Source organism: Colius striatus, chromosome 6 (assembly GCF_028858725.1).
Source record: "Colius striatus isolate bColStr4 chromosome 6, bColStr4.1.hap1, whole genome shotgun sequence".
Lineage (NCBI taxonomy): Eukaryota > Metazoa > Chordata > Aves > Coliiformes > Coliidae > Colius > Colius striatus.
The window spans coordinates 666,779-686,527 of NC_084764.1; the positions used below are offsets into that span (position 1 = coordinate 666,779).

Consider the following 19,749-nt stretch of genomic DNA (forward strand, 5'->3'; position numbering starts at 1 on the left):
TCTCACCAACTGCACTTTTGCCTGTCACCAGAGCACCTGGTCATTCATCACTTCCCCGCAGCAGAGCTGCCTTCCCATCCACCCTTAGAGGTCTGAGACCACACGTCTTGACGTTTGCCTGTTGTTGCTTGGGGCATGAGGAGCCTCCCTCGAGCACAAGCCTCTCTCCCTGGTAGGTACTGGGGCTGTGCTTTTGCGTCAGTGACGCCGCTGGACACACCTGCAGCCTCCAGCCCCTGCAGCATCTCTGGCACTGGAGCCAGGAGCCTCTTTGCTCACATGCTGACTGTTGCACCTTCTCCCAACGCCTCTTTGTCCAGGCTCGAGCACACGCTGGCTTTCCCCAGCGCAGGCCACACAGATTGCAGCAATTAGCCAGTGTGAAGGTCACGCTGTGGTTTTCACACATATTACGGCACCTCAATACTCATTCATATCCGTATTCATATGGGCACAATCACCAGAGAGCATCCAGCATTGCCCAGGCCTCCCCACAAATGCCACTGCTGCTCAGCCCCCTGGAGAAACGCGGTTCAGCAGCCTTCGCACCATTAGGTAGGAAGCCTTCGGACTGGAGGCAGCACGGCTTCTCTCTGCCCACCACTGCCCACCCTGCACTGAACATCCACAGCGGCTTGTAACAGTCCTCCAGACATACTTCCACGGCTCTCCCCTTCTCCAGGTTCGTTCCCTCTCTGCCTCCCAGTTTACTGACTGTGCTGACGAGGCAAGTTCTGTCAGGACCAGGAACCTGGAGCGTGCATTTTTTGTCACTTGCAGTCTGGCATGCTAGGCCTACATACAGGTGATGCCAAACAAAGGCTGGTTAAAGCTAGATCATAAAGTTCCCAACTACTTTAAAAACAAGCAGCAAGAAGCCCTGTTTGACTTCACAGCCCTCACCTACAGAGCAGCTCTGGAAATGAAGCAGCCTCTGGTTCCTACAGCCCCTGATTGCGGGTGCTTTGGTACAAAAGCCACACGCAGCCCGCAGTGAGGGAGCAGCCAGTGCTGGGACACCTACAGCTGTTGCAGGAATTAGGGAGGAAGGAGGCAGCTCCCTGGGTGGGATCTGAGCCACCTGGAGCTCTGCAGATCAAAGTCATCACGTTCCTCCTCACCAAGAGGCAACTGGCACAGGCAGCCATCCGTGCTGAAGGTGGAGAGTGCCCGAGCCTCCTGGCCAGAGGAACGTGTGTCTCCATCATGCCAGGAAAGGCCATTCCCCTCCCTGAGCCTTGGCTAGGCCAGCCCCAGCCACGGCCAGCTGCTGGGGCAGACAGATCAAAGTCATCACAAGAGACAGCACGGACAGCTTGTCCATGGTAAGTCCAAGGGAGTCCCTCCGGACGAGCTGCTGCCATGTACTTAAGTCCTGGTGAATGCTAACGGCATCAGATCAGGCAAATCTCTGCACTGACAGAGGCTCTCATGCTCGCTCTCAAAGTTTTACAGAGAGTAAGCTTCTGATGCTCCCTGTCCTGCTCTTCCCTGCCCCTTGTGTGACCTAGCTCAAGGTTAGCTTCAAAAAGGAAAGCACAGAGTGAGAGAGCATCTGTCACTGGAAACATCGTCTGGCTTCCCAGAACCAGTGCCCAGGACAAGGACAGCACACAAGTACCACGAGCAAAGACCTGCTTTTAGCACAGCTTCCCCATTGTTTGTCATACCCACAGCACCGTGCGACCAATGCAGCTATTCTCCTCATCAATTATTAACCGGGCAAAGACTGTGTTTGTTTGAAGAGCTGCACAGAAAGTCCAGAGAGGAAGCGAGCGGGCTGAGGCTCCACGTGCACGCCCTGGGATCCTCTCCAGAGCAGACACACCTCCCTCAGGGGCCCAGCCCCGGGTGCCTGCTGCAGCTGGGCACGGGTCTCCCGGGCAGAGATGCCCGTCTCTCACAGGCCCCATCGCCTCCATGCCCGGGGCAAGGCTGCAGCTGGCAGAAGGCATCTGAACCAGGGCTGAGCCCGAGGCTCTTCTCTCAGGCAGCGGCACACAGACCGCGCCATGTGCCGCTCACGTCAGCATCTGCAGAGCAAACTCCCCTTCGTGGGAACCGGCTCCTACCAGCCACGCTCCTGTTCTGCCATCTCTGCTGGTCCTTCACCGCCCGAGCGCAGCAGGAGGCGCGTTGCACGGAGCCAGCAGCCGCGAAGGTTGGTCGGTGTAAGGCCTCGAGGCATCCTGCAGCTTCTGTTCGGCAGGAACTGTTCCAAGGTGAGTTAGGAAACGGCTCTGCTGAACACCGAGGCACGTCAAGACGGCTGAAGGATCGGTGTCTCGGCAGCGACATTCCACCCGGCTGGGAAGAGCGCTGGAACGGTTTCAGCTGAAGAACGCCCAGCTTGCTCCGGAGAGCTCTGAGGTGGAAACACAAAGACTTACACCATAAGCAGCACTGGCAAAGTGTCCCTGAACAAAACCACGGGCCTTGGTTGCTTCTGGGAGAGTTGGCTGATGCTTCGAGGGTTACGTACACAAAGACCCTGCTGGGGAGCCGCATTCCTGCACCGTGCAGAACACCGAGCAGCCACTCTGCCAAGGCAGAGCAGTCCCAGCAACGGCCCAGGCCTGAGACCTGGGGCAGCTGCACCGCTCCAGCCCGCTCAAAACACGCACAGGTTCTCCTGGAGGGGGAAGGAGCTGTACAGGAACAAAGGGCGCACCAAGGACAACAGCCAACACTGACCAGAGGGAAGTTTGCAGGGACAGAGCGAGTAACCCAAGACAGGGAAGGAGAGTCCAGGGAGAGAGAGAGAGGGTTAGAGACCACCAGAGTATTACCGCCCTTGATCCGCACACCCATGCCCTGGCAGCACTGACCCGTTGAACCGGTGAGGGACGGTGGAGGGATGCCTGAACACGTGGTGGGCACCGCGAGAGGAGGGAAGCAGCTGCAGCTGAGTGGCTGTCTAAAGCCAGCCCCTCAGTTCTTGCAAGTAAAACCAGCTCCACTGTCATTTTATTGAAAACACTTGGGGTTTATTGATTTAAACTGCAAACAGTCGTTACAAAAGAAATTGTCTTTTAAATAAACTCACACAAAGAGGAAGGAAAGGCAATGTAGTGAACAGTAACGGGGAGGGAAAAGTTACATTCATCGTTCTCTTTGTGCCAGTCCCGTTCACCTCGGCAAGGAAAACGCCAAACTTGGAACACAGAAATGCAAAGACAAACTGCATTTGGAATGTCTTCAGATAGGCACTTTGGGCCCAAGGCTTTTCTCCTCGAAGAACCTAGACAAAGTAAAAGAAGAGGAAGAAAAAAAGACCCTCCTTCCGCACAGCCTTGCAGCACAGCTCAGGTATGTACAACCTACACAGCCCCGGCAGGCAAGACCCAGGGGAAGGGAAGAGGAGAAGAGGAGAGGCAAAGGAGCACATTAACTCAATCTGCAGTCCAACACAACAACAAAAAACCCAAGGGGGGGAGGGGATTCTAAAATAAATAACCCAAACACGGCTTTTGCATTTTTTTTAAATTAATTTTTCATTTTTTAAAATAAAATAACCAAAAAAAGTGTAAAGTTACAAAAAATGTCATTGTAGTATAATATATTAAACTGTGGGGGGGGGGAAGGAAAAAAGACACTTCACAATCTTAAGATTAATATGGAAGATCATAATTTAAACATAAAAGAATATATTCTATGGATTCATCATCCCGATAAATATGAACAAAATTAACAAAAAAAAAGCATAGGTTTCGGCAATAAATACGTTTTGATAAGTTAAATAAGCTTTTTTATATTGTTGTGCAGTGACAAGCAAAATCTGCTCTCCAATTTCTGACGAGTTATACAAAATTAAAAACCCAGAACAAAAAAAAAAAACAAACAACCAAACAAATAATAAGAAGCTTGGCGTGAGTGCTCTAAGATAGGTCTAAAGTACTCTAGAGCAAAACCATTAAAGCTATGTCTACTGGAACTTTGTTTACACGAACTTGTGTGTGTGGAATGACTTCCGTCGGCCCCACCCCCTCCGCCGCTTTATTTAAGATGTCACATGAACACACGGGGAACTTTTAGCACCAAAATCGAGTCTCTCATAGTCCATCTGGTTTCTGGTTTCTTCTTTATCTCTGTTTTCCTCCTCCCGGTCGAAGCCCCACTCACGTCACGATCCTTGTCCATTCTCAGCCGGTTTATTTTTCTTCTTCCCGCAGACCTGAGCGGATCCAGGCAAGATGAGTCCTTTTTTTTTCAGGGGGAAGGGAGAAAAGAGGGCTGGATGTTAACGCTTGCCCACATGCCTGCAGCCTGGCGACGACTGGCCAGCCGGGAAGGGGCTGGGAGGGGGCAATGCAGTACGTGGCCAGCAGAGGGAGCTGGTTCTGGACATTTCCTGCACATCTGGAAGCGCGGAGAGCCGCTGGTGCCCTCTGCAGCTGGAGAGGTAACACAGTCACAGTGAAAGCGTTAAAAGGCACTAATTCTGTAAACGTTATTGCTTTTCATCGTAATTTGGCACTTAAGGTTTGAGCCGGCGGGTCTGCGGCAGGCAGGCGGACACGTTAGCATCCAGCTGGGGCTACTGGGGACGGGGGAGGGAAGTTCAGCTTAATATCGTAATAGAGGTGGGGGCGAGCAGGAGACCCCGCGTTAGTCGTCGGAGATGGAGAGTCTGCTGAAGATGGGAAGACGTCTTGAGGTGTCCAGGATAGGGGAATCTGAGCCGCTGTGGCTGCTGCTGGAGCTGCTCAGATAGCCCTCCTGGTCAGAGAGGGAGTCCTGAGGACTGGGCGGCGAGTCAAACATGTTGGGGGACTCGGACATGGGCCTGAACAAGAAGGTGGTGGGCGAGGTCCCGCTGGGCACCTGCACCCCCATGCTGGGGGCGAAGAGACTGACCAGCTCCTGGCTGGAGAAGGTGAAGGGGTTGCTGGCGCAGTCAGGCAGGGTGGGGGAGCCCAGCAGGTCGTCGGCGCTCAGCATGGGCGGCGGGGTGATGGAGGTGGGGCTGTCCAGCAGCCCGCTGGCGGCAGCGCTGGGGAAGCCGGCGAAGCTGAAGCTGTGCTGCAGGCGGGGTCTGTCGGCGCCGGCAGGCTCGCGGCCGCCCGCCACCGCCCGCCGCTCCTCCGCGTTGTGGATGAAGTGGCAGCGCGGGCCGTAGGGGCAGAAGCCGATGGTGTGGAAAGTGCGGCACAGCTCGGTCTTGTACTTGGGGTGGCGGGTGAGGCTCCGCAGCTCGTGGATGCCGTGGGCGAACTGGCACTTGTCGCCGTACTTGCAGGCGCCGTTCTCCTCGAAAGGGCGGCACAGCTCCGTCTTGTAGCGGCTGGAGTTGACCTGTCCCCCGGGCTGCTTCTGCGGCAGCAGCCGCTCGCCGCCCTCCGAGAAGGAGCGGTCGCGGAAGCGGCTCTCGCGGGGGCCCAGCATAGGAGCCGGCTCCCCTTTCAGGCTGCCGAGGAGCTGGTTCTGGTGGAACTTGGAGTTGGGCAGGGTGACAGAGTGCCTCCTAGGGAAACCCCCGCCGGCCGGGGTGCCCACCGCCTTCCTGTCCAGCAGGCACCCGCCGACACCCGAGGGGCTGTAATTCAACATCTTGTTGCTCTGCGGGGAGAAAGCAAGGGCCGGTCACTGACGCCGCCTGCTCCGGCGTCCCCCGCAGCCGCGCCGGTTCCCTGAGCGGGCAGCGCCGGCCGCCCGCTCCGCGGCCCTGTCCCGCCCGGCCCCGGCAGCGCTCCGGCGGGGGCCCCGCGCCGCGTCCCTTCGGGGACGGCAGCAACGACGCGAGCCGGGCGCCAGACGCGACGAGCCGCCGGCTGCCTCCGCAACAGCTCCGGGGAGCGCTTCTCCGCGAAAGCCCCCCGGGGGCACGGCGGGCGGGAAGGGAAGGGCGGCGCGGCTCCCGCCCCGCTGCTCCCTGCTCCGGCGGGGCCGGGCGAGGGGCGGCCGAGTCCCGCGGGGAGGGAGCGCGCCCGGGCTGCTGCAGCGCGGCCGCGGCCCCGAGGGCGGGGGAAGGAGCCGGCCTCCCGCCCGCCGGCAGCGCGGGGTGCTGCCCGCCGCCCTCCCCTCCCTTCCCCTCCCCTCCTCCGGGGCGGCCGAGGCGGGAAGCGCGGGGAACGGAGCCCAGGCCGGGGCGGCCGCGCTCAGCCCGCGCCCCGCGCCCTCCGGCCTCGCCGCCGAACTTGCTTCCGAACAGAGAACCGCGGCGGACCAAGAGTCCCCCCAAAATACCCCAAAGCCCCAGACAAGCGAGAGCCGCAGAGCGGCCGAGGAGCCCCGGAGCGGCAGGAGCAGCCCCCGACGGCGGCCTTACCTTGCATAAAACTTCGCTCAGGTCGAAGATGGTGGGCGACACCAGGGCTGTGGACATCGTCGGCGAGCGAGGGGGAAGCGTGTCGGGGCCGCGGCAGACAGACACGAGGAGTCGCGGCGTGGGTCAGGCTCAGGCTGCAGCGCCCCGGGCAGCCGCCCCCCGCCGCTCCCGCCGAAGCCGCCGCGCCCGCTCCCCGCTTCCAGCGCGCCGCCCAAAGCTCAACTTATAAAGTTTCGGACTTAGCCCGGGAGGAGGAGCCGGCGGCGGGAGGAAGGGGAGGAGGAGGAGGAGGGCGAGGTGATTGACACCGCGACTGAATCACCCTCCCGGGCGGGCGGGACCACAGAAACTTTCGGGAGGAAGAAGCGGGGGGAGGGTAAGGGGGAGGGAAAAAAAAGCAACGAAAAGAAAGGGGGAAAAAAAAGAGGTTCGTGTCGAGGGTGCGGGCTGTGTGTCGGGGGCTGCGCTGGGGGCTGCGCTGCGGGGGCTGCGCTGCGGGGGCTGCGCTCGGGGCTGCGCTCGGGGCTCATCCAGCCGGGGCCGGCTGCGCTCTGGCCGCTTCGATTGGAGTCGCTCGGATCCATTTTCGGCGCGGCCGCTCCTCCTCGCGTTTTTGCGAGCTGAGTGTCTTTGTGTTGATTCACATGCACCCCCCCCCCCCCCCCCGGCCAAACTCGGTTTTTTCCCCGATTTTCACTGAAACCTGGCGAGCTCTGCAAGGGGAAACGGGTCACGTCCACGTTAATTTAAGCTGTTAAAATACGGCCCTGCCCTTCGGAAGGGAGTTCGGGGAGTCCGTCTGTTTCTCCCCCAATGGTTCTCTCGCGGTCCTCAGAACTCAAAAGTGTCAAACTAAACGCCAAAGTTTAACACACCAAGCACGTCTGTGAGCCAGTAATCTGTCCCAGATTTTAAGTGGGCAAAGTATGTTTCACGCCGATATCGGCAGGGCGGGGAGGAGCCACGTCAGTTTCTGTGTGGAAGAAAAAAAACGCGACAGAAAAAGCACCGTGCTTCAAGGCTTGTGGATAGCAGAGTGCCCCGGCCCGAAACCCGCTGCCCCCGGGCCAAAGGCAGAGCTCAGAGCTGCGGCAGAGCCCGCCCGGACTGTGACTTTAGTGGGTGTTTCACCTAAGGCCGAGCAAAGCTCGGGGCCCCTTGCCCCGCGCAGGTGGGTGAGGGGGTCCCGGCCCCACAGCCCCGGCCCTGGCTCAGTCTGGGCTGGGAGGCGAGAAACCCCTGCCATGGGCAGCACAACGCCAGCCCCAGCCGCCATCGCACCCGCAGCTCCGAGCCAACCACCCGCTTCCTCTTCTGTTTGCTTTGGAGTCGCGGGATCTGGACTTTGAGCTGGCAGCTGATCTTTTTCCCCTCCTTCGGTCTTCAAGAAGTGCCAGAATAACCGAGAGCAACGCCCACAGGCTCCGGCTGCTCCAGATGGCTTTTTTTAATATATTATTATTATTTACTTAAGGAGAGCAATCAGGTTCCTCGAATTTCCTTCTCTTTCTAGTTTCTTGCTGTTTTTTCCCCCCTCCTTGCCTTGGCCAGAAGCAAGGAGTAACCAGGGAGAGACCAGCCTATTATTTTCTGCAGTTGTTTACTCGTTCTGTAGATGGTGCTTGTTCCCAGGGCTCTGAACCTCTCTATAATTAAACCCACTTTAATTGTTGGTTTAGAAACGTCATTTCAGGGACTTTCCAAGAGTTACCGAGAAAGCCAGCAGAGATAACTCTTTCACTACTGAGTGGCTGCCAGGCCGCCCCTCGGCCGCTTCCCTGCCTGGGCTGGGAGCGGGAGCCTGGGCTCCCACGGCGCAGGGTCGAGCTGGGAGCTGGGTGTGGGAGCCCCCCGGAGCTGGGAGCCCCCCACACACACTTTTTGCATGATCTGTGTGCCTCGTGTGTGTTTGGTTTGGAAACTCGGGGTCTGAGGTTTGCACATTTCCACGCATCGAAGGCTGAAGCCGAGAGGGAACTTTTTTGCCCCGGTGCTTTAGCTTGGCAAAGCCTGGCTCCACGGTGGTCTGCTTTGCATTGCCTGCGCACATGCTCACATCAGGAATTCAGCTGCTCGCCCCACCTCGTGGCTAAAAGTCAGAGCCCTCCGGGGCACAGCGGGAGTTTGTGTGGGCATGAATTCACACCGAGGGGAGGAATGAACAGACCCGAGCCTCGCGCCTCCGGCCACAGCCCAGCCAGAGCTCTGAGAGATGGAAACAAACAAAGATAGGTAAATGAATAAATGAAAGTCAATTATTAAAGAAGATTGCTGAAGAAGTGAATGAATGCAGTGCCATGCTCACTGGCCCTCTCGTGGGGGTCAGTCGAACCAGCCCTGGCACATTCCAGTTGGGATACTACAGCTGGGTCCGGGGAGCAGCCAGAAGCACCTGGGGCTTCCCAGGCCCTTCACAACCCCCCTCAGCGCAGGGGCAGCTTCTGGAGTGTTCTTGGTCCTGCTTCCAACAAACGCAGATACAAAACTTGTCTCAGAGTACAGAGGGATAAGATTCTTCGCCAGACACACACATGCCTTTGGCCATGAAGGAATTAACAACCGCTTTCCCAAATGCGAGCCGGAAGGGACCAGGGTGGCCAGAAGACAGGGAAGAGGCAGCGAATGAAGTGATACAGGCAGGAGGTTTATAGGAGTGCCTTTGCCAGTCCTGTGCATGTATAAAACTGCAGGCTCGTTGGCACATGATGCTGCAGAGGTCAAAAGTATAAATGGGGTCAAAAAAGCCATTTGACGACTTTATGGGGGAAAAGTCCCTGGAGGTTTCCTAAAGGCAAAGGCAGACCTCTGCCACCCGCTGCTGGACAGCACACGGCGACAGCATCGCCCTCCCCTCACCCCCTGCGCATTTCCCCCAAGCACTGGCTGCTCTTGGAAGCCAGGGCAAGGCCACAGCACACCTTTGCTCTGGCTGGGTTTGGGTGTTCTTACATCGTTGGGGTCTGTTTCCATGCTTTCTGCTCTGTCTCTCCCCGCTGGGCTTGGAGGGGCACACGCTGGGGATGAGCCGTGCGACATCAGCCCGTTTGTGCCAGGCAGGAGCAGGGACAGCCCTGGGAAGCACAAATCAGGCATGTCCCTGAGGCACTGGGCATGGTCTGACATGCTGACCTCTGCTAAAGGCTGCAGGACGGTCTCACGAGGTGGCCACACTCCTTTCCTGCTTTCATCAGGGTAGCGAGAGCACCAGCTGTAAGCCCAGTCCAAGTGCCAGCTTTACCACAGATCAGTTTGGTGATGTTACGGCTCCCATAGTGACAGAAGGAGTTTGCTGGCTATCTTCGCCTGGAGCCGCTGGGCCACAGGACGCCTGGAGGTCTTGCTTGCCTGAGGAAGTTACTGAGCAGGAACACGAGTGCAAAAACAGGCTGAGCTGCTGGAAACAAGGCGAGGGATGGTGGTGGCGGTTTGGTTTGTTCCCTCTCCTACCACCCGGTTCCCAAAGGCTGGAGCTAGAAAGGGAAGCAAGGATTTTCCCCCGTGGGTTTGAGACGGGCCAGGCATTTCGCTCTCCTGCGGGAATCTCCAGGCAAACAGACGTGCCCTTCCTGCAGCGGCGCAGAGGCTGGGGACGGAGGCAGGACAAACCCCCTGCCTTTATTCTGCTGGGGACTAAGTGGAAGCTTTCTGCAGTCACTGTTCTACTCATGTCTTTGGTGCCCGCTGCCGTTTTCGCTGGCTGTGCCCCTGGAGGTGGAGGCGTGGAAGTGCCTTTCTGCTGGTCTCCAGGAGCGGGTGTAGATGTTTCCTGCGCTCCAGGCACCTCCTCAGACGCTGTGGCCTTTCAGGGGGAGTAGGCGGATGTCAGCCTGGCCATTCCCCGCCGGTCCCTAACGTTTTAATCCTTCCTTTCATTGTGGCCTTGCGCTCCTTCCACGGAACAGCTCAGGGGAGCCGCTGGGAGGTGTGAAGGGCTCGGGATGGAAACCACAGCTTGTAGGTGCGCCCTTTGCCAGGCTTTTCTGGCACCCGAGGAAGCCTGGCCTCCTCCCGCTCCAAAGCCAAAGGGATGCTGCCAGCTGCTCGGTGAGAAAACAACCTCGCAGAGATACAGGGAAGGGTGTTGAGGTGGTGGGAAGCAGCGGGAGTGAGATTCCTGGCAGCTCGGGTATGTAAACATTCGTTAAATAGAGAGTGTGTGCATGTGTGTACTTTGTGGTGGCAGGAAACCCAAGAGGCTAGCTCTGTTTTTGCTGGAATTGGTAGCAACAGTGCCAGGCAAATGTTATAAGCCCTTAATCCTCCTGACTTTACACTTGTGAGTGACCTAAAGACCATCCAAGGTGGTATAAATCACCTTGGGATGTCTTTACTCATTAATGATGGGGTCTGGGATGTGATTTGGTGGTTCACAGAGAGGGTTTTCTGTTTGTCTGTAGCTCAGACGTGGGGGGAAGCGAGGGGAGGGGGGAGACAGGAGGTGAACGTGTCTGAGAGCGTCACGTGGTTGTGACTAGCCTGGGACACATTTAGCACTGGTGTCACTGACAAGGTGCTGCAGTGGAAAAAAGCAGAGGTGTCCTTTTAGCAGAGGTGTCCTTTTAGCAGAGGCAGGGTAAGGAAACTGGCTGAACTTAATGGGTCTAAGTTATAATTTCCAGTGGAAATACTAATGCAATTAATATGTTTCCAGCTGGCAGGACAGCAAGCCCGTGCTGCTGTGTAGCTGTCACCACTGCCCAGGCAGCTGCCCCAGCCACATCCCAGGGCCTGTCCAGCTGCACCCACACAGCAGCCTCTGCTGGGGGCGGGAGCAGGGCTGAGGCACAAACCGGGGTGGAAAATAACGGGTTTGAGGGGCTGGAGGAAAAGAGCATCACCAGGACCAGCTGTGCATGGCTATGCAAAGCGAAGGTGCCAGAGGAGGAACCTGTGCCCCGGGGTGCAGGGATGCTGGCTCCCTGGCAGGGCACCCACCAGCCTGCCTGGGGTCTGCACACGCTGTCTGGTCACGGGGCACAGGGCTGGAAAGCCCAACGGCTCCCCCCAGCAGCACCGCTGGCCTCCCTGCCACTCACCACCTCCTGCAGAGAGACTTCCCTCTTCCTACCGGGGTTTGCCGGTTCTCAGCGAGGCTGCAGTCTCTTCTGTCTCTCCTCCCTCAATGTGCTGCAACTGCATGAAGCTGGAGCAGGGATTTCCATCCTGCCAGTGTGGGAGCCCAGAAAGCCCCCCAGGCTTGCAGGCTGAAGTCTCCAGCATCACTGCCAGGCCCAAACTCAGGAGCTGAATGTGAAGGGCACAGCTTCAAACAGGTACCTTTAACCCAGCCTCATCTGCACAGGGAGGAGAGAGGTCAAATCTCTCTCACCTGAACAAGTCCTCCTTCGGGTTAAGGGAAGTGCCAGAAGCTTGAAAGAGGCTGTAAGCAGTTTGCAGAAGGAAAAGCCAAGTGACACCTGCTGCACATTAAACAGCAATTGCCCTGTGTTGGTAGGGTGGTTGGTGCCTCAAACAGGGGTGATGGGTGATGTGGAAAGGCACAGCTCTCAGATCCCACATTTGTTTTGGCTCCCAGGCTCACTCGCAGCAGGGTGACAGGGCAGCACAGCAGTTCCTGTCGGCCTCTGCCCGTTGCCAGCCCCGGCTGCTGATTTATTCAGCAGACGTCAACTAGTGGAATGTTTCCATGATTTTTCCCTCCCAAGGAATGTGCCAGGACCAAACGCTTTTACCTCTTTTGCGGGGGAGGGGGGAGAAAGCCCGAAGCCCCTCGCGAGCCTGCCAGCCGTTTGTCTGACGTGCAGTGCAGTGTCAGAAGGTGCTGCTGCAGCTCATCTCCCCAGGCCCAGCTACAGCCCTCTGAAAAACACCCTTTTGTCTCTTGGCGGTGAAACATGTCATAACCTTGTTTCCAAACACAGGGGTTGCACTCCACACGTCTCTCAGCTCCGCGAGATGTGTGCGTCAGGGAGGCAGCTCGCTTTCCCGCCTAACCCGTTCCATCAGAACACGCTTCTAGCACCAGGCAGGACGCCAAGGACAAGTCTCCTTTTCCTTTTATGTTTTTTTTCCTCTCCCCGCTGCCTGCTCTGAATCCATTATGCTACAGGCTTCTGCCCCACTAGTCTACCTTTCCCCGCAAGACCGTTGCCTCATTCGGAGCGCGGCGGGGAACGCGCTTTCATCTCTGCCAGTGCCCCGTGCCCGGAGGAGCTGCGCTGCACGGGGAGGGCACGGAGGCGAGGCTCTGCAGATTCCCATGCACCGAGCACACAGGGCTTTGGTCAGGTCTGAACCTGGGAGGGCCTTCCCACAGGGAGCCTCTCCCACCGCCTCCTTCGTCAGGCAGGTAGTGAAGGTCACCGCCGCCCTGCGAGGATGGGATGGGATTCCTCTCACCTGATCTGAGGTGCCTAAAAGTTAGGTGTCTAAACCTAATTAGTCGGACAGGCTTCCTGCATAGTCAATGGAGACAAATAGGCACCTCCAGTGTGTGATTCATCTCACCTATCTTGAGCGTTTATCTTGAGAAGGGCTGAGTCACTCCTCAGGCAAGCGCCCTGTTCTGTGACTATGAAGACAGATTAGCGACTCATTGGGGATTTTACAACTAAATGTTGGGTGTTCCAAGTTAGGCAAGGCCAGTCCTAACCCCAGCTGCAGCAGCGGCCCTGGGAACCATCGTCACTGTGCTCCTGCTTGGGCTCTCCCTCCTCAGTTTCCCTCAGAGGGTCCACTTCCAGCCCTCCCCAAGCAGGGCTGGGTTTTAGTCTTTCCAAATCACGTTATCGGCCCTTATCGCGTTATCAGACCAAGTTAAATATTTCTAAAGCACCCGGGGCAGGGTCCATGTCTTTCAGGGTATATTCCCTGGAGGGGCAAAGCCCCCGCCCCAGTCGCAGCCCTCTGTGGCCTGGTGCAACAGGCAGCGTGGGTCCCCGCGCCAGTCCGCAGGGCTGGATCAAACACAGCTGGGAGTGCAGAAAAAAGAGCTCATGGGCATTGGGAAACACACAGGAGTGAATCATAAGCAGTCGGGAGAAGCTCCTAACGTGTGGGAAAAAGGCAAATGTGCTACCTCGGCACAACTGTGTAATAAGGAAGTATGTAATAATAATTATTGTTATTGTAGTACGGCCTGGGTGAGCATTTGGGAGAAAGATATCTAATAACTGACAAGCGACGTGGCTTGGTTTGTTTTGATCTGAAATTCAAACAATGGCTGTGTTTATAAGGCAATAATACGCAGGGCACAGAGCACTGGCACCGCACCAACTATGCACTCCCCAAGTCGGGTTTATATAGGTCATGCCAAACAAATAATAGCGTTCTTCAAGGTAATTACAGATTCCTTACGGACAGGGAATGTCATTGAGTCTGTTTGGATCTCAGGGAGGCGTGAGATATGGTAAATTCACACATCTGAACTCGGATTGGGAACGTGCTGGCCTCTCTGCTCCTCTGGGAGCCAGCGGTGAAAGTCCCGCTGCAGCCTTCCCCGGCAGTGCTGCTGCTCCTGCTGCCTGCTGCACACTGCCAGCACCCTCACAGCATTGGTCCTGCTGCACACTGCCAGCACCCTCACAGCATTGGTCCTGCTGCACACTGCCAGCACCCTCACAGCATTGGTCCTGCTGCACACTGCCAGCACCCTCACAGCATTGGTCCTGCTGCACACTGCCAGCACCCTCATAGCATTGGTCCTGCTGCACACTGCCAGCACCCTCACAGCATTGGTCCTGCTGCACACTGCCAGCATCCCTCACAGCATTGGTCCTGCTGCACACTGCCAGCATCCCTCACAGCATTGGTCCTGCTGCACACTGCCAGCACCCTCATAGCATTGGTCCTGCTGCACACTGCCAGCACCCTCACAGCATTGGTCCTGCTGCACACTGCCAGCACCCTCATAGCATTGGTCCTGCTGCACACTGCCAGCATCCCTCACAGCATTGGTCCTGCTGCACACTGCCAGCATCCCTCACAGCATTGGTCCTGCTGCACACTGCCAGCATCCCTCACAGCATTGGTCCTGCTGCACACTGCCAGCATCCCTCACAGCACTTCACCTGCTGCACACTACCATCACCCTCACAGATGCTTCAGGAAACTGAAGTACTGTGAGACCAAGACAGATGTGAATATGCTGGGCCTGGCACTGTCCCCAGGAGGACCCTGGGCAGCCCCACAGCAGTCCAAGGTGTCCCACTGCACCTCAGCATCCTCAGCACCCAGCACAGCCAGCAGTACCAGTGAGGGGGCTTTGCTCTGCGTGGCACCTGGACACGAAGGTTTACCCATGGAAACACACTGTGCTGTGGCACAGCCACGGTGTCAGCACCCCTCCTCTGTCTCCATCACCAGTCCTGCTGCTGCTCCCCACAGTGCCAAGGGCAGAGCCCCAGTGTCCTCCCTCCCACCTCGCTCTGGGAGGCAGCTGTGTTGTTAAAAAAAGCCGGACCGGGCACGGCACCAGGCTTCTAGGAAAAGGGGGGCCATGGCAGATGCTGGCAGACCAGCGCCCGGCGGAGGGAGCACCGATGGAGCACTTGTTTTGCAAAGCTAAATCTTACTCTGCTAGAGCTTCTGAAAAAGCTGATCAGGAACAAAGTAAACTCATGCTTTCAGAAGGTTTTTTGATAAAGGCCTTGCCAAGAATGATACAAGCTTGGCAGCCGTGGGATGAAAAGTCCCGTCATGGATTGAAAATTGAGCCAGAGCTTGATAGGAGAGGGGAAAAAATCCATTGGAAGTAAAAGGCCAGAGCTGCAGCAGAGGAGGAGGGGTTTACAGGGAGGGGGCTGCACCTGGAGGAGACGAAAGCAGCCTTCCAAATATTGTTTCCAAAGCCCAGGAATGAGGGAAGAGGGACAGCATTTGCTGCCAGTATTGTAACTGCAAACAAGGCTCGGCAGGGCTGGGAGGAACTCCAGAAGCTTCTAACTAAACTCGGAAACCAAACCACAATGACGGGCAAAGTTCAGCTCTCACAGATGCCAGAGCAAAGCCCTTTCAGGAGGAACTGGGCAAAGCCTCTTGCTCTGCATTAGAAGCTGGGTCGCAGGGGTCAGCAGTGGGCACAGGCAATGGCTGTTCAGGAACTGTATGTGACAGACCTGCACCGTGACATGGGTCATTGTATAACCTGGTCACACATCTCAGTCCCTGTCTACTTGCTCACTTTAAAGCAGGACCTAAGGAAACATTGTACGGAGGACTGCACCGAGTCACGATCGAAAGGCCACCAAAGGCAGCGTGGGAGAGGAGAAACAGAACCAAAGGCAGAGCTAGTGGGGGGCTTCTTTTGGTGAAGGAAGAGCTTTCTGTCCGGGAGCAGGGCCTGTCCTGTGCGACACCAGGCGCCGTGCAATAAACAGAAAGGGGGGGGTGAGGGAGGTGTAAATGATTTACTAATATGACCTAAATGTGACCAGGCCTTTGTTTATTTTTATGAAGTCAGTTAAGAACCACGCGGATCCTGAGCTGGAGTTTGGGGACCAGAGGCTGAGAGGTGACACAGGCAAAGGCATCCAACCCCTCCATGTGAGAAGGCAGCCAGGGCTGCCTCCCCAGGCTCCAGCTCTTCCTGTGTACCCAAAGCTTTCTGGGAAACCAGAGAGGGAGAGATGCCGCATTTCTACAGCTGGTTGGCCCAGAGAGCTGGGAGCTTATTTCAAGCAGGGTCCCTCGCTGCCCCCAGCCGCTCCATGGAGAGGCAGACAGCAGCAGGAAGCTCTCCCCTTCAGTGGCAACCTGATGTCCTGTGTGAAAGGAGAGTTCAGCCAATAGCACAGGCACTTCTTAACGAGCAAGAGAGGACCAGAATTACCTGGAGAGAGATTTCTCCAGCAAAGCATCCTTCAGACAGAGGCTTTGTCCTTTCCCTGGGGCAACAGCACATGCACAGCCAGGGCCACCTCGTCCCTTGCCGTATCCTGCCTGTGGACAGGCAGTTGCTGTCTCCAGCCTTATGGAGCGAGCATTGGTAGGCATTTTAACAGTTTTTGTGGGGAAAAAACCCTCATCTTCTGACTCCCAAATTCACTGCCTTTCAGTTTGTGTACATCCAGCTGAGAAGCTGTACCTGCAGCTGTCTGCGCTCAGTTGACCCACTGGTATGGTGTGGGGATGCTGGCTGTCACCTCCAATACTAACGTCCAGCTGAGGGATCAAAACCCCACGAGATCCAAGCTGTGGAGATGACAGTGTGTGTTGCAGATGCAGCTGGACCAAACCTACAGGGATCGCCAGGGAAATGGCGACAGCCCACCGAGGAGCAAATGTGGGGGTGGTGGATGGCAAAGGCTTTCACTTGGGGTGAAAGTGTTCAGAAGGGCAAGTCTGCTGCTGAAGGGAGGGTCCCACAGTCACCTCCAACAGCACGAGCAGAATGAAAAGCAGCAGCAAAAGCCAGTAAAGCACAAAAAGCTGAGTGTGGGGTTAAATCAGGCCATTAAAAATAGCTGTGCTGGTGAATGAATATGCCAATCTAAGCCACGCTTCCTGAGGCTGTTGAAGCTTCAGCCACAAAGTTAGTCCCAGGAAGAGGAGCTGTTGCAATGATGCTGCTCTGGAGAGGGATGGCTCTGCCTCACAGCCGAGCTGTGTATGGTTACAGCCAGTTTGTGGAGCCCATGCTTCGCTGCCTTAGCATCAGAAACAGCAAAACATAGGTGTTTCTGTGCACATGTGCACTGGTGAGGCAGGGACCAGACGAGGAAGGGTGTGCAGGTTTGTGTGTGTGCACGTGTTTGTGCTGGCTCAAGGAATTGTGCCTGTTCCTGAGGACAACTGCTGGTGAAGAGAGGCAGAGGAGGGTGAGCGTCCCGGGCTGCAGGAGAGGCCGAGGCGCAGGGCCAGGGCTGCAGCACTGCTGCTGCTGCCAGCGTGGGGAGCCTGGGGCTGTGCTGCCCTCGGGATGTACACGCTGGGAAGGGAGATGAGCTCCAGGACAGCACAGGGACCTGTGCTGCTGGAGGGGAGAGGCAGGAAGGCTTTTCTCCAGCTCTTTATAGGACATGGTTTGGCTCAGCAAAGAGTTAATGTGGCAAAGAAGAGTCTCGAAGGGCTTCTGCCGGCTCTAAGCAGAGCGCTCAGCATAACACAGGATGTGGCCAGCAGCTAAAGGCGCCCCGTTATTAACTTCACTTTTATTTCAAGGGGATTCACTTCTCTGTTCTGTTTCCCATTTGGGAAGTGAAACCCAAGACCATGGTACCATTATAAAAACCATTGGTCACAGCCCATTTGTTTTTCTACTTTGTTGTTTCTTTTCTTTTAAGAAGTTCCTTTGCTTTTCCTTGAATGGAACTGATTGGAGCTGCTCGGAAGGCGTTAAGCCTTCATCCTCTGTTTCTCTCCTGAGGAATTATCTCACTTGCTCTCATTTGACAGTGTTGACTCTGAGGGGAGTGTTTACACCGCACGGCGTGCTCACAGTGTGGTGCAACCCGGAGCGGAGGGAACAACACGAGTTCCTCCTGAGCACAGCCAGAGACGGCCTGTGCACTGCTCACAAGGTGCTTTGTAAACATTTATTCATTCTTGCACACACGCTCCCTTCCCCCTTCAGGTGAGGAAATATTATTGTCACCATTTCACAGATGGAAGAAGTGAATGCAGATAGGTTTGGTGACTCACTCCCCGCCGCCGAGGCAGATCTAGAGCTGAGATGTTAAGCTCCCAGCCACCTAATTTAACCCAGCAGGTCACGTTCCCACCCAGCGCTGACAATGGAGGTAGCGCCGGCTCCATCTCCCTGACACCCACTTGCCCTAAGAAGCAGTAACGCTCATCCCCACGTTTGCAGAATGAGATCAGATTGCTGTGGCTTACTCCATGCGACCGTGTCATCAGAGTGCAATATGTTATTATGATATCATGATGTTATTATGCCTGAAACTAACGCAAGGCCACGCACAGAGCAGAGGGAAGCAGCTGAAAACCTGCGACCGTGTGCTTCTCAACCCCATCACACAGACTCACACACACCCTGTACCGGGGTGTTGGTTGATCCCGCCTCGCTGAGAGGATCTGCAAACAATCTGCGTGCTGGGCAGGATCTCCTCACCTTCCCTCCCCAGACGGTCCCCGTGCAAAGGGCTGAGGCAGGAAAGGAGGCTCCGTGAGGCAGTGGAAGGAAAAGGTTCGCCTCTGCGGTGGAAATGGCTCTCAAAACACATGGTCAGCAGATAAAATCACAGCTCCGGTTCTCTGGTGAGGCTGCTTGTTTTCGAGCCCTGAGCACTTAGTGGAAGCCAAGCCAGCTAAAGGGGGTTCAATACAAGCACTCGGGGAACTGGGCCACATGTTGCCACTGTCTGCTTCTGCTTTGCTGTTTAAAATCCTCACCAGTATCGTTATCCTCTGCCACACGGAATCAAGAACAACAAGTAACAAAAAACCAAACACCAGAAACCCAACCCAAACCCACTCCTTATCACCTTCGTTTGCTTTTCACACTGTTTACACGGGGCATGATTTCACTCATGTCCAGCTCATTGCAGACGACTCAGATTAGTCAGCTCCACTTTCTGAGATGAGCTTGTCTGGCTGGCTGCTGCCTCCAGCCCCACGCCGCTTGCCCCGTGCCAGCCTTGACTTTCATCTTTAGCACTTGGTGTTTTCTCCTTTTGAGTAGGACCTTTGTAACGGGCCATTCCAATGAAGCTGCCGTTGCTTTCTGCCTTGCCATGTGCAAAGCTGAAGTTTGCAGCAAGATCCTCCTCAACTTCCGTGGGCTTTGGACCCGTCTCTCGGGGGCTGTTACTGCACCTGTGGTGAGCAACGGCAAAGCTCCCACTAAGGTCAAGGTGTGAGAGATCAGAGTCTCAGCAGTACTTGGGACGGGGAAAGGAAGGCATTTGAGGGCCTGAACTGTTCACAGGGCTTCCTACATCTCTTCCTACCATGGTGTGTGGTTTTGGGGTGCGCTGGGACTTTACCCTTGTAGGGAAATGGAGAGGCAGAAGAGTCTTGAGCACTGAGAAGATGGCTCACTCATCTTCCTCCTTGAGGGACTAAGTGCCACCCAAACTGTGCCAGAGACCTGTAGAAAGTCACGACAGCACCTGTCTGGGCAGCTGCCTCTGAAGTTCAGGTTTCCTTTCCTTGCTGAGGGTTAAGCAGGAGTCTCAGGACGTGCAGGACGGCAGAGCAGCCAGTGCTGTGACCAGTGGCAGGAGAGTGTTGGCTGGTGCATGGAGGAGCCTCAACTCAGCACCTTTCATCCACAAGAACAGAAGACCCTCTGTTGTTGAACTGGCAGAGAGTTAATCTCACAGTTAAAATATTACTGGGCTTTACCTGCTCCTGTCCTTCCACAGTGCAAGGGCCAAAGGGCTTAGTAGGTCAACTGCCTAGTAGCTGACAGCAACCAAAGGGACCCGGTCAAGGCATAGAATTTGACCTGTGCCTCCTTAGTTAGATCCTTTTCCACAGTTCATCTCATTCTTTTATAGCCCTTGTTCATGCTTCAGTGTGTTGGTTCTAAACAGAACAAAGTAAAAGCCCTGCAGAGA

General features: G+C 56.1%; 1 protein-coding gene across 1 annotated transcript; it reads right to left on the reverse strand.

Moving 5' to 3' along the window:
* Positions 1-2,965: 2,965 nt before the first annotated feature.
* On the reverse strand, positions 2,966-6,480 carry ZFP36L1 (ZFP36 ring finger protein like 1). Its single transcript, XM_061998554.1, has 2 exons — positions 6,269-6,480; positions 2,966-5,559 (listed from the first exon to the last, which is right to left on the reverse strand). The coding sequence occupies exons 1-2, from the start codon at positions 6,323-6,325 to the stop codon at positions 4,609-4,611; spliced, it is 1,008 nt and encodes a 335-aa protein (XP_061854538.1). The 5' UTR covers positions 6,326-6,480; the 3' UTR covers positions 2,966-4,608.
* Between the last annotated feature and the right edge of the window lie 13,269 nt (positions 6,481-19,749).

Coding starts and splice junctions, on each gene's coding strand:
- ZFP36L1 (XM_061998554.1), bottom strand. CDS start 6,325: ATGTCCACAGCCCTGGTGTCGCCCACCATCTTCGACCTGAGCGAAGTT. Junction 5,560..6,268: donor TGAGCGAAGTTTTATGCAAG/GTAAGGCCGCCG, acceptor TTCTCCCCGCAG/AGCAACAAGATGTTGAATTA.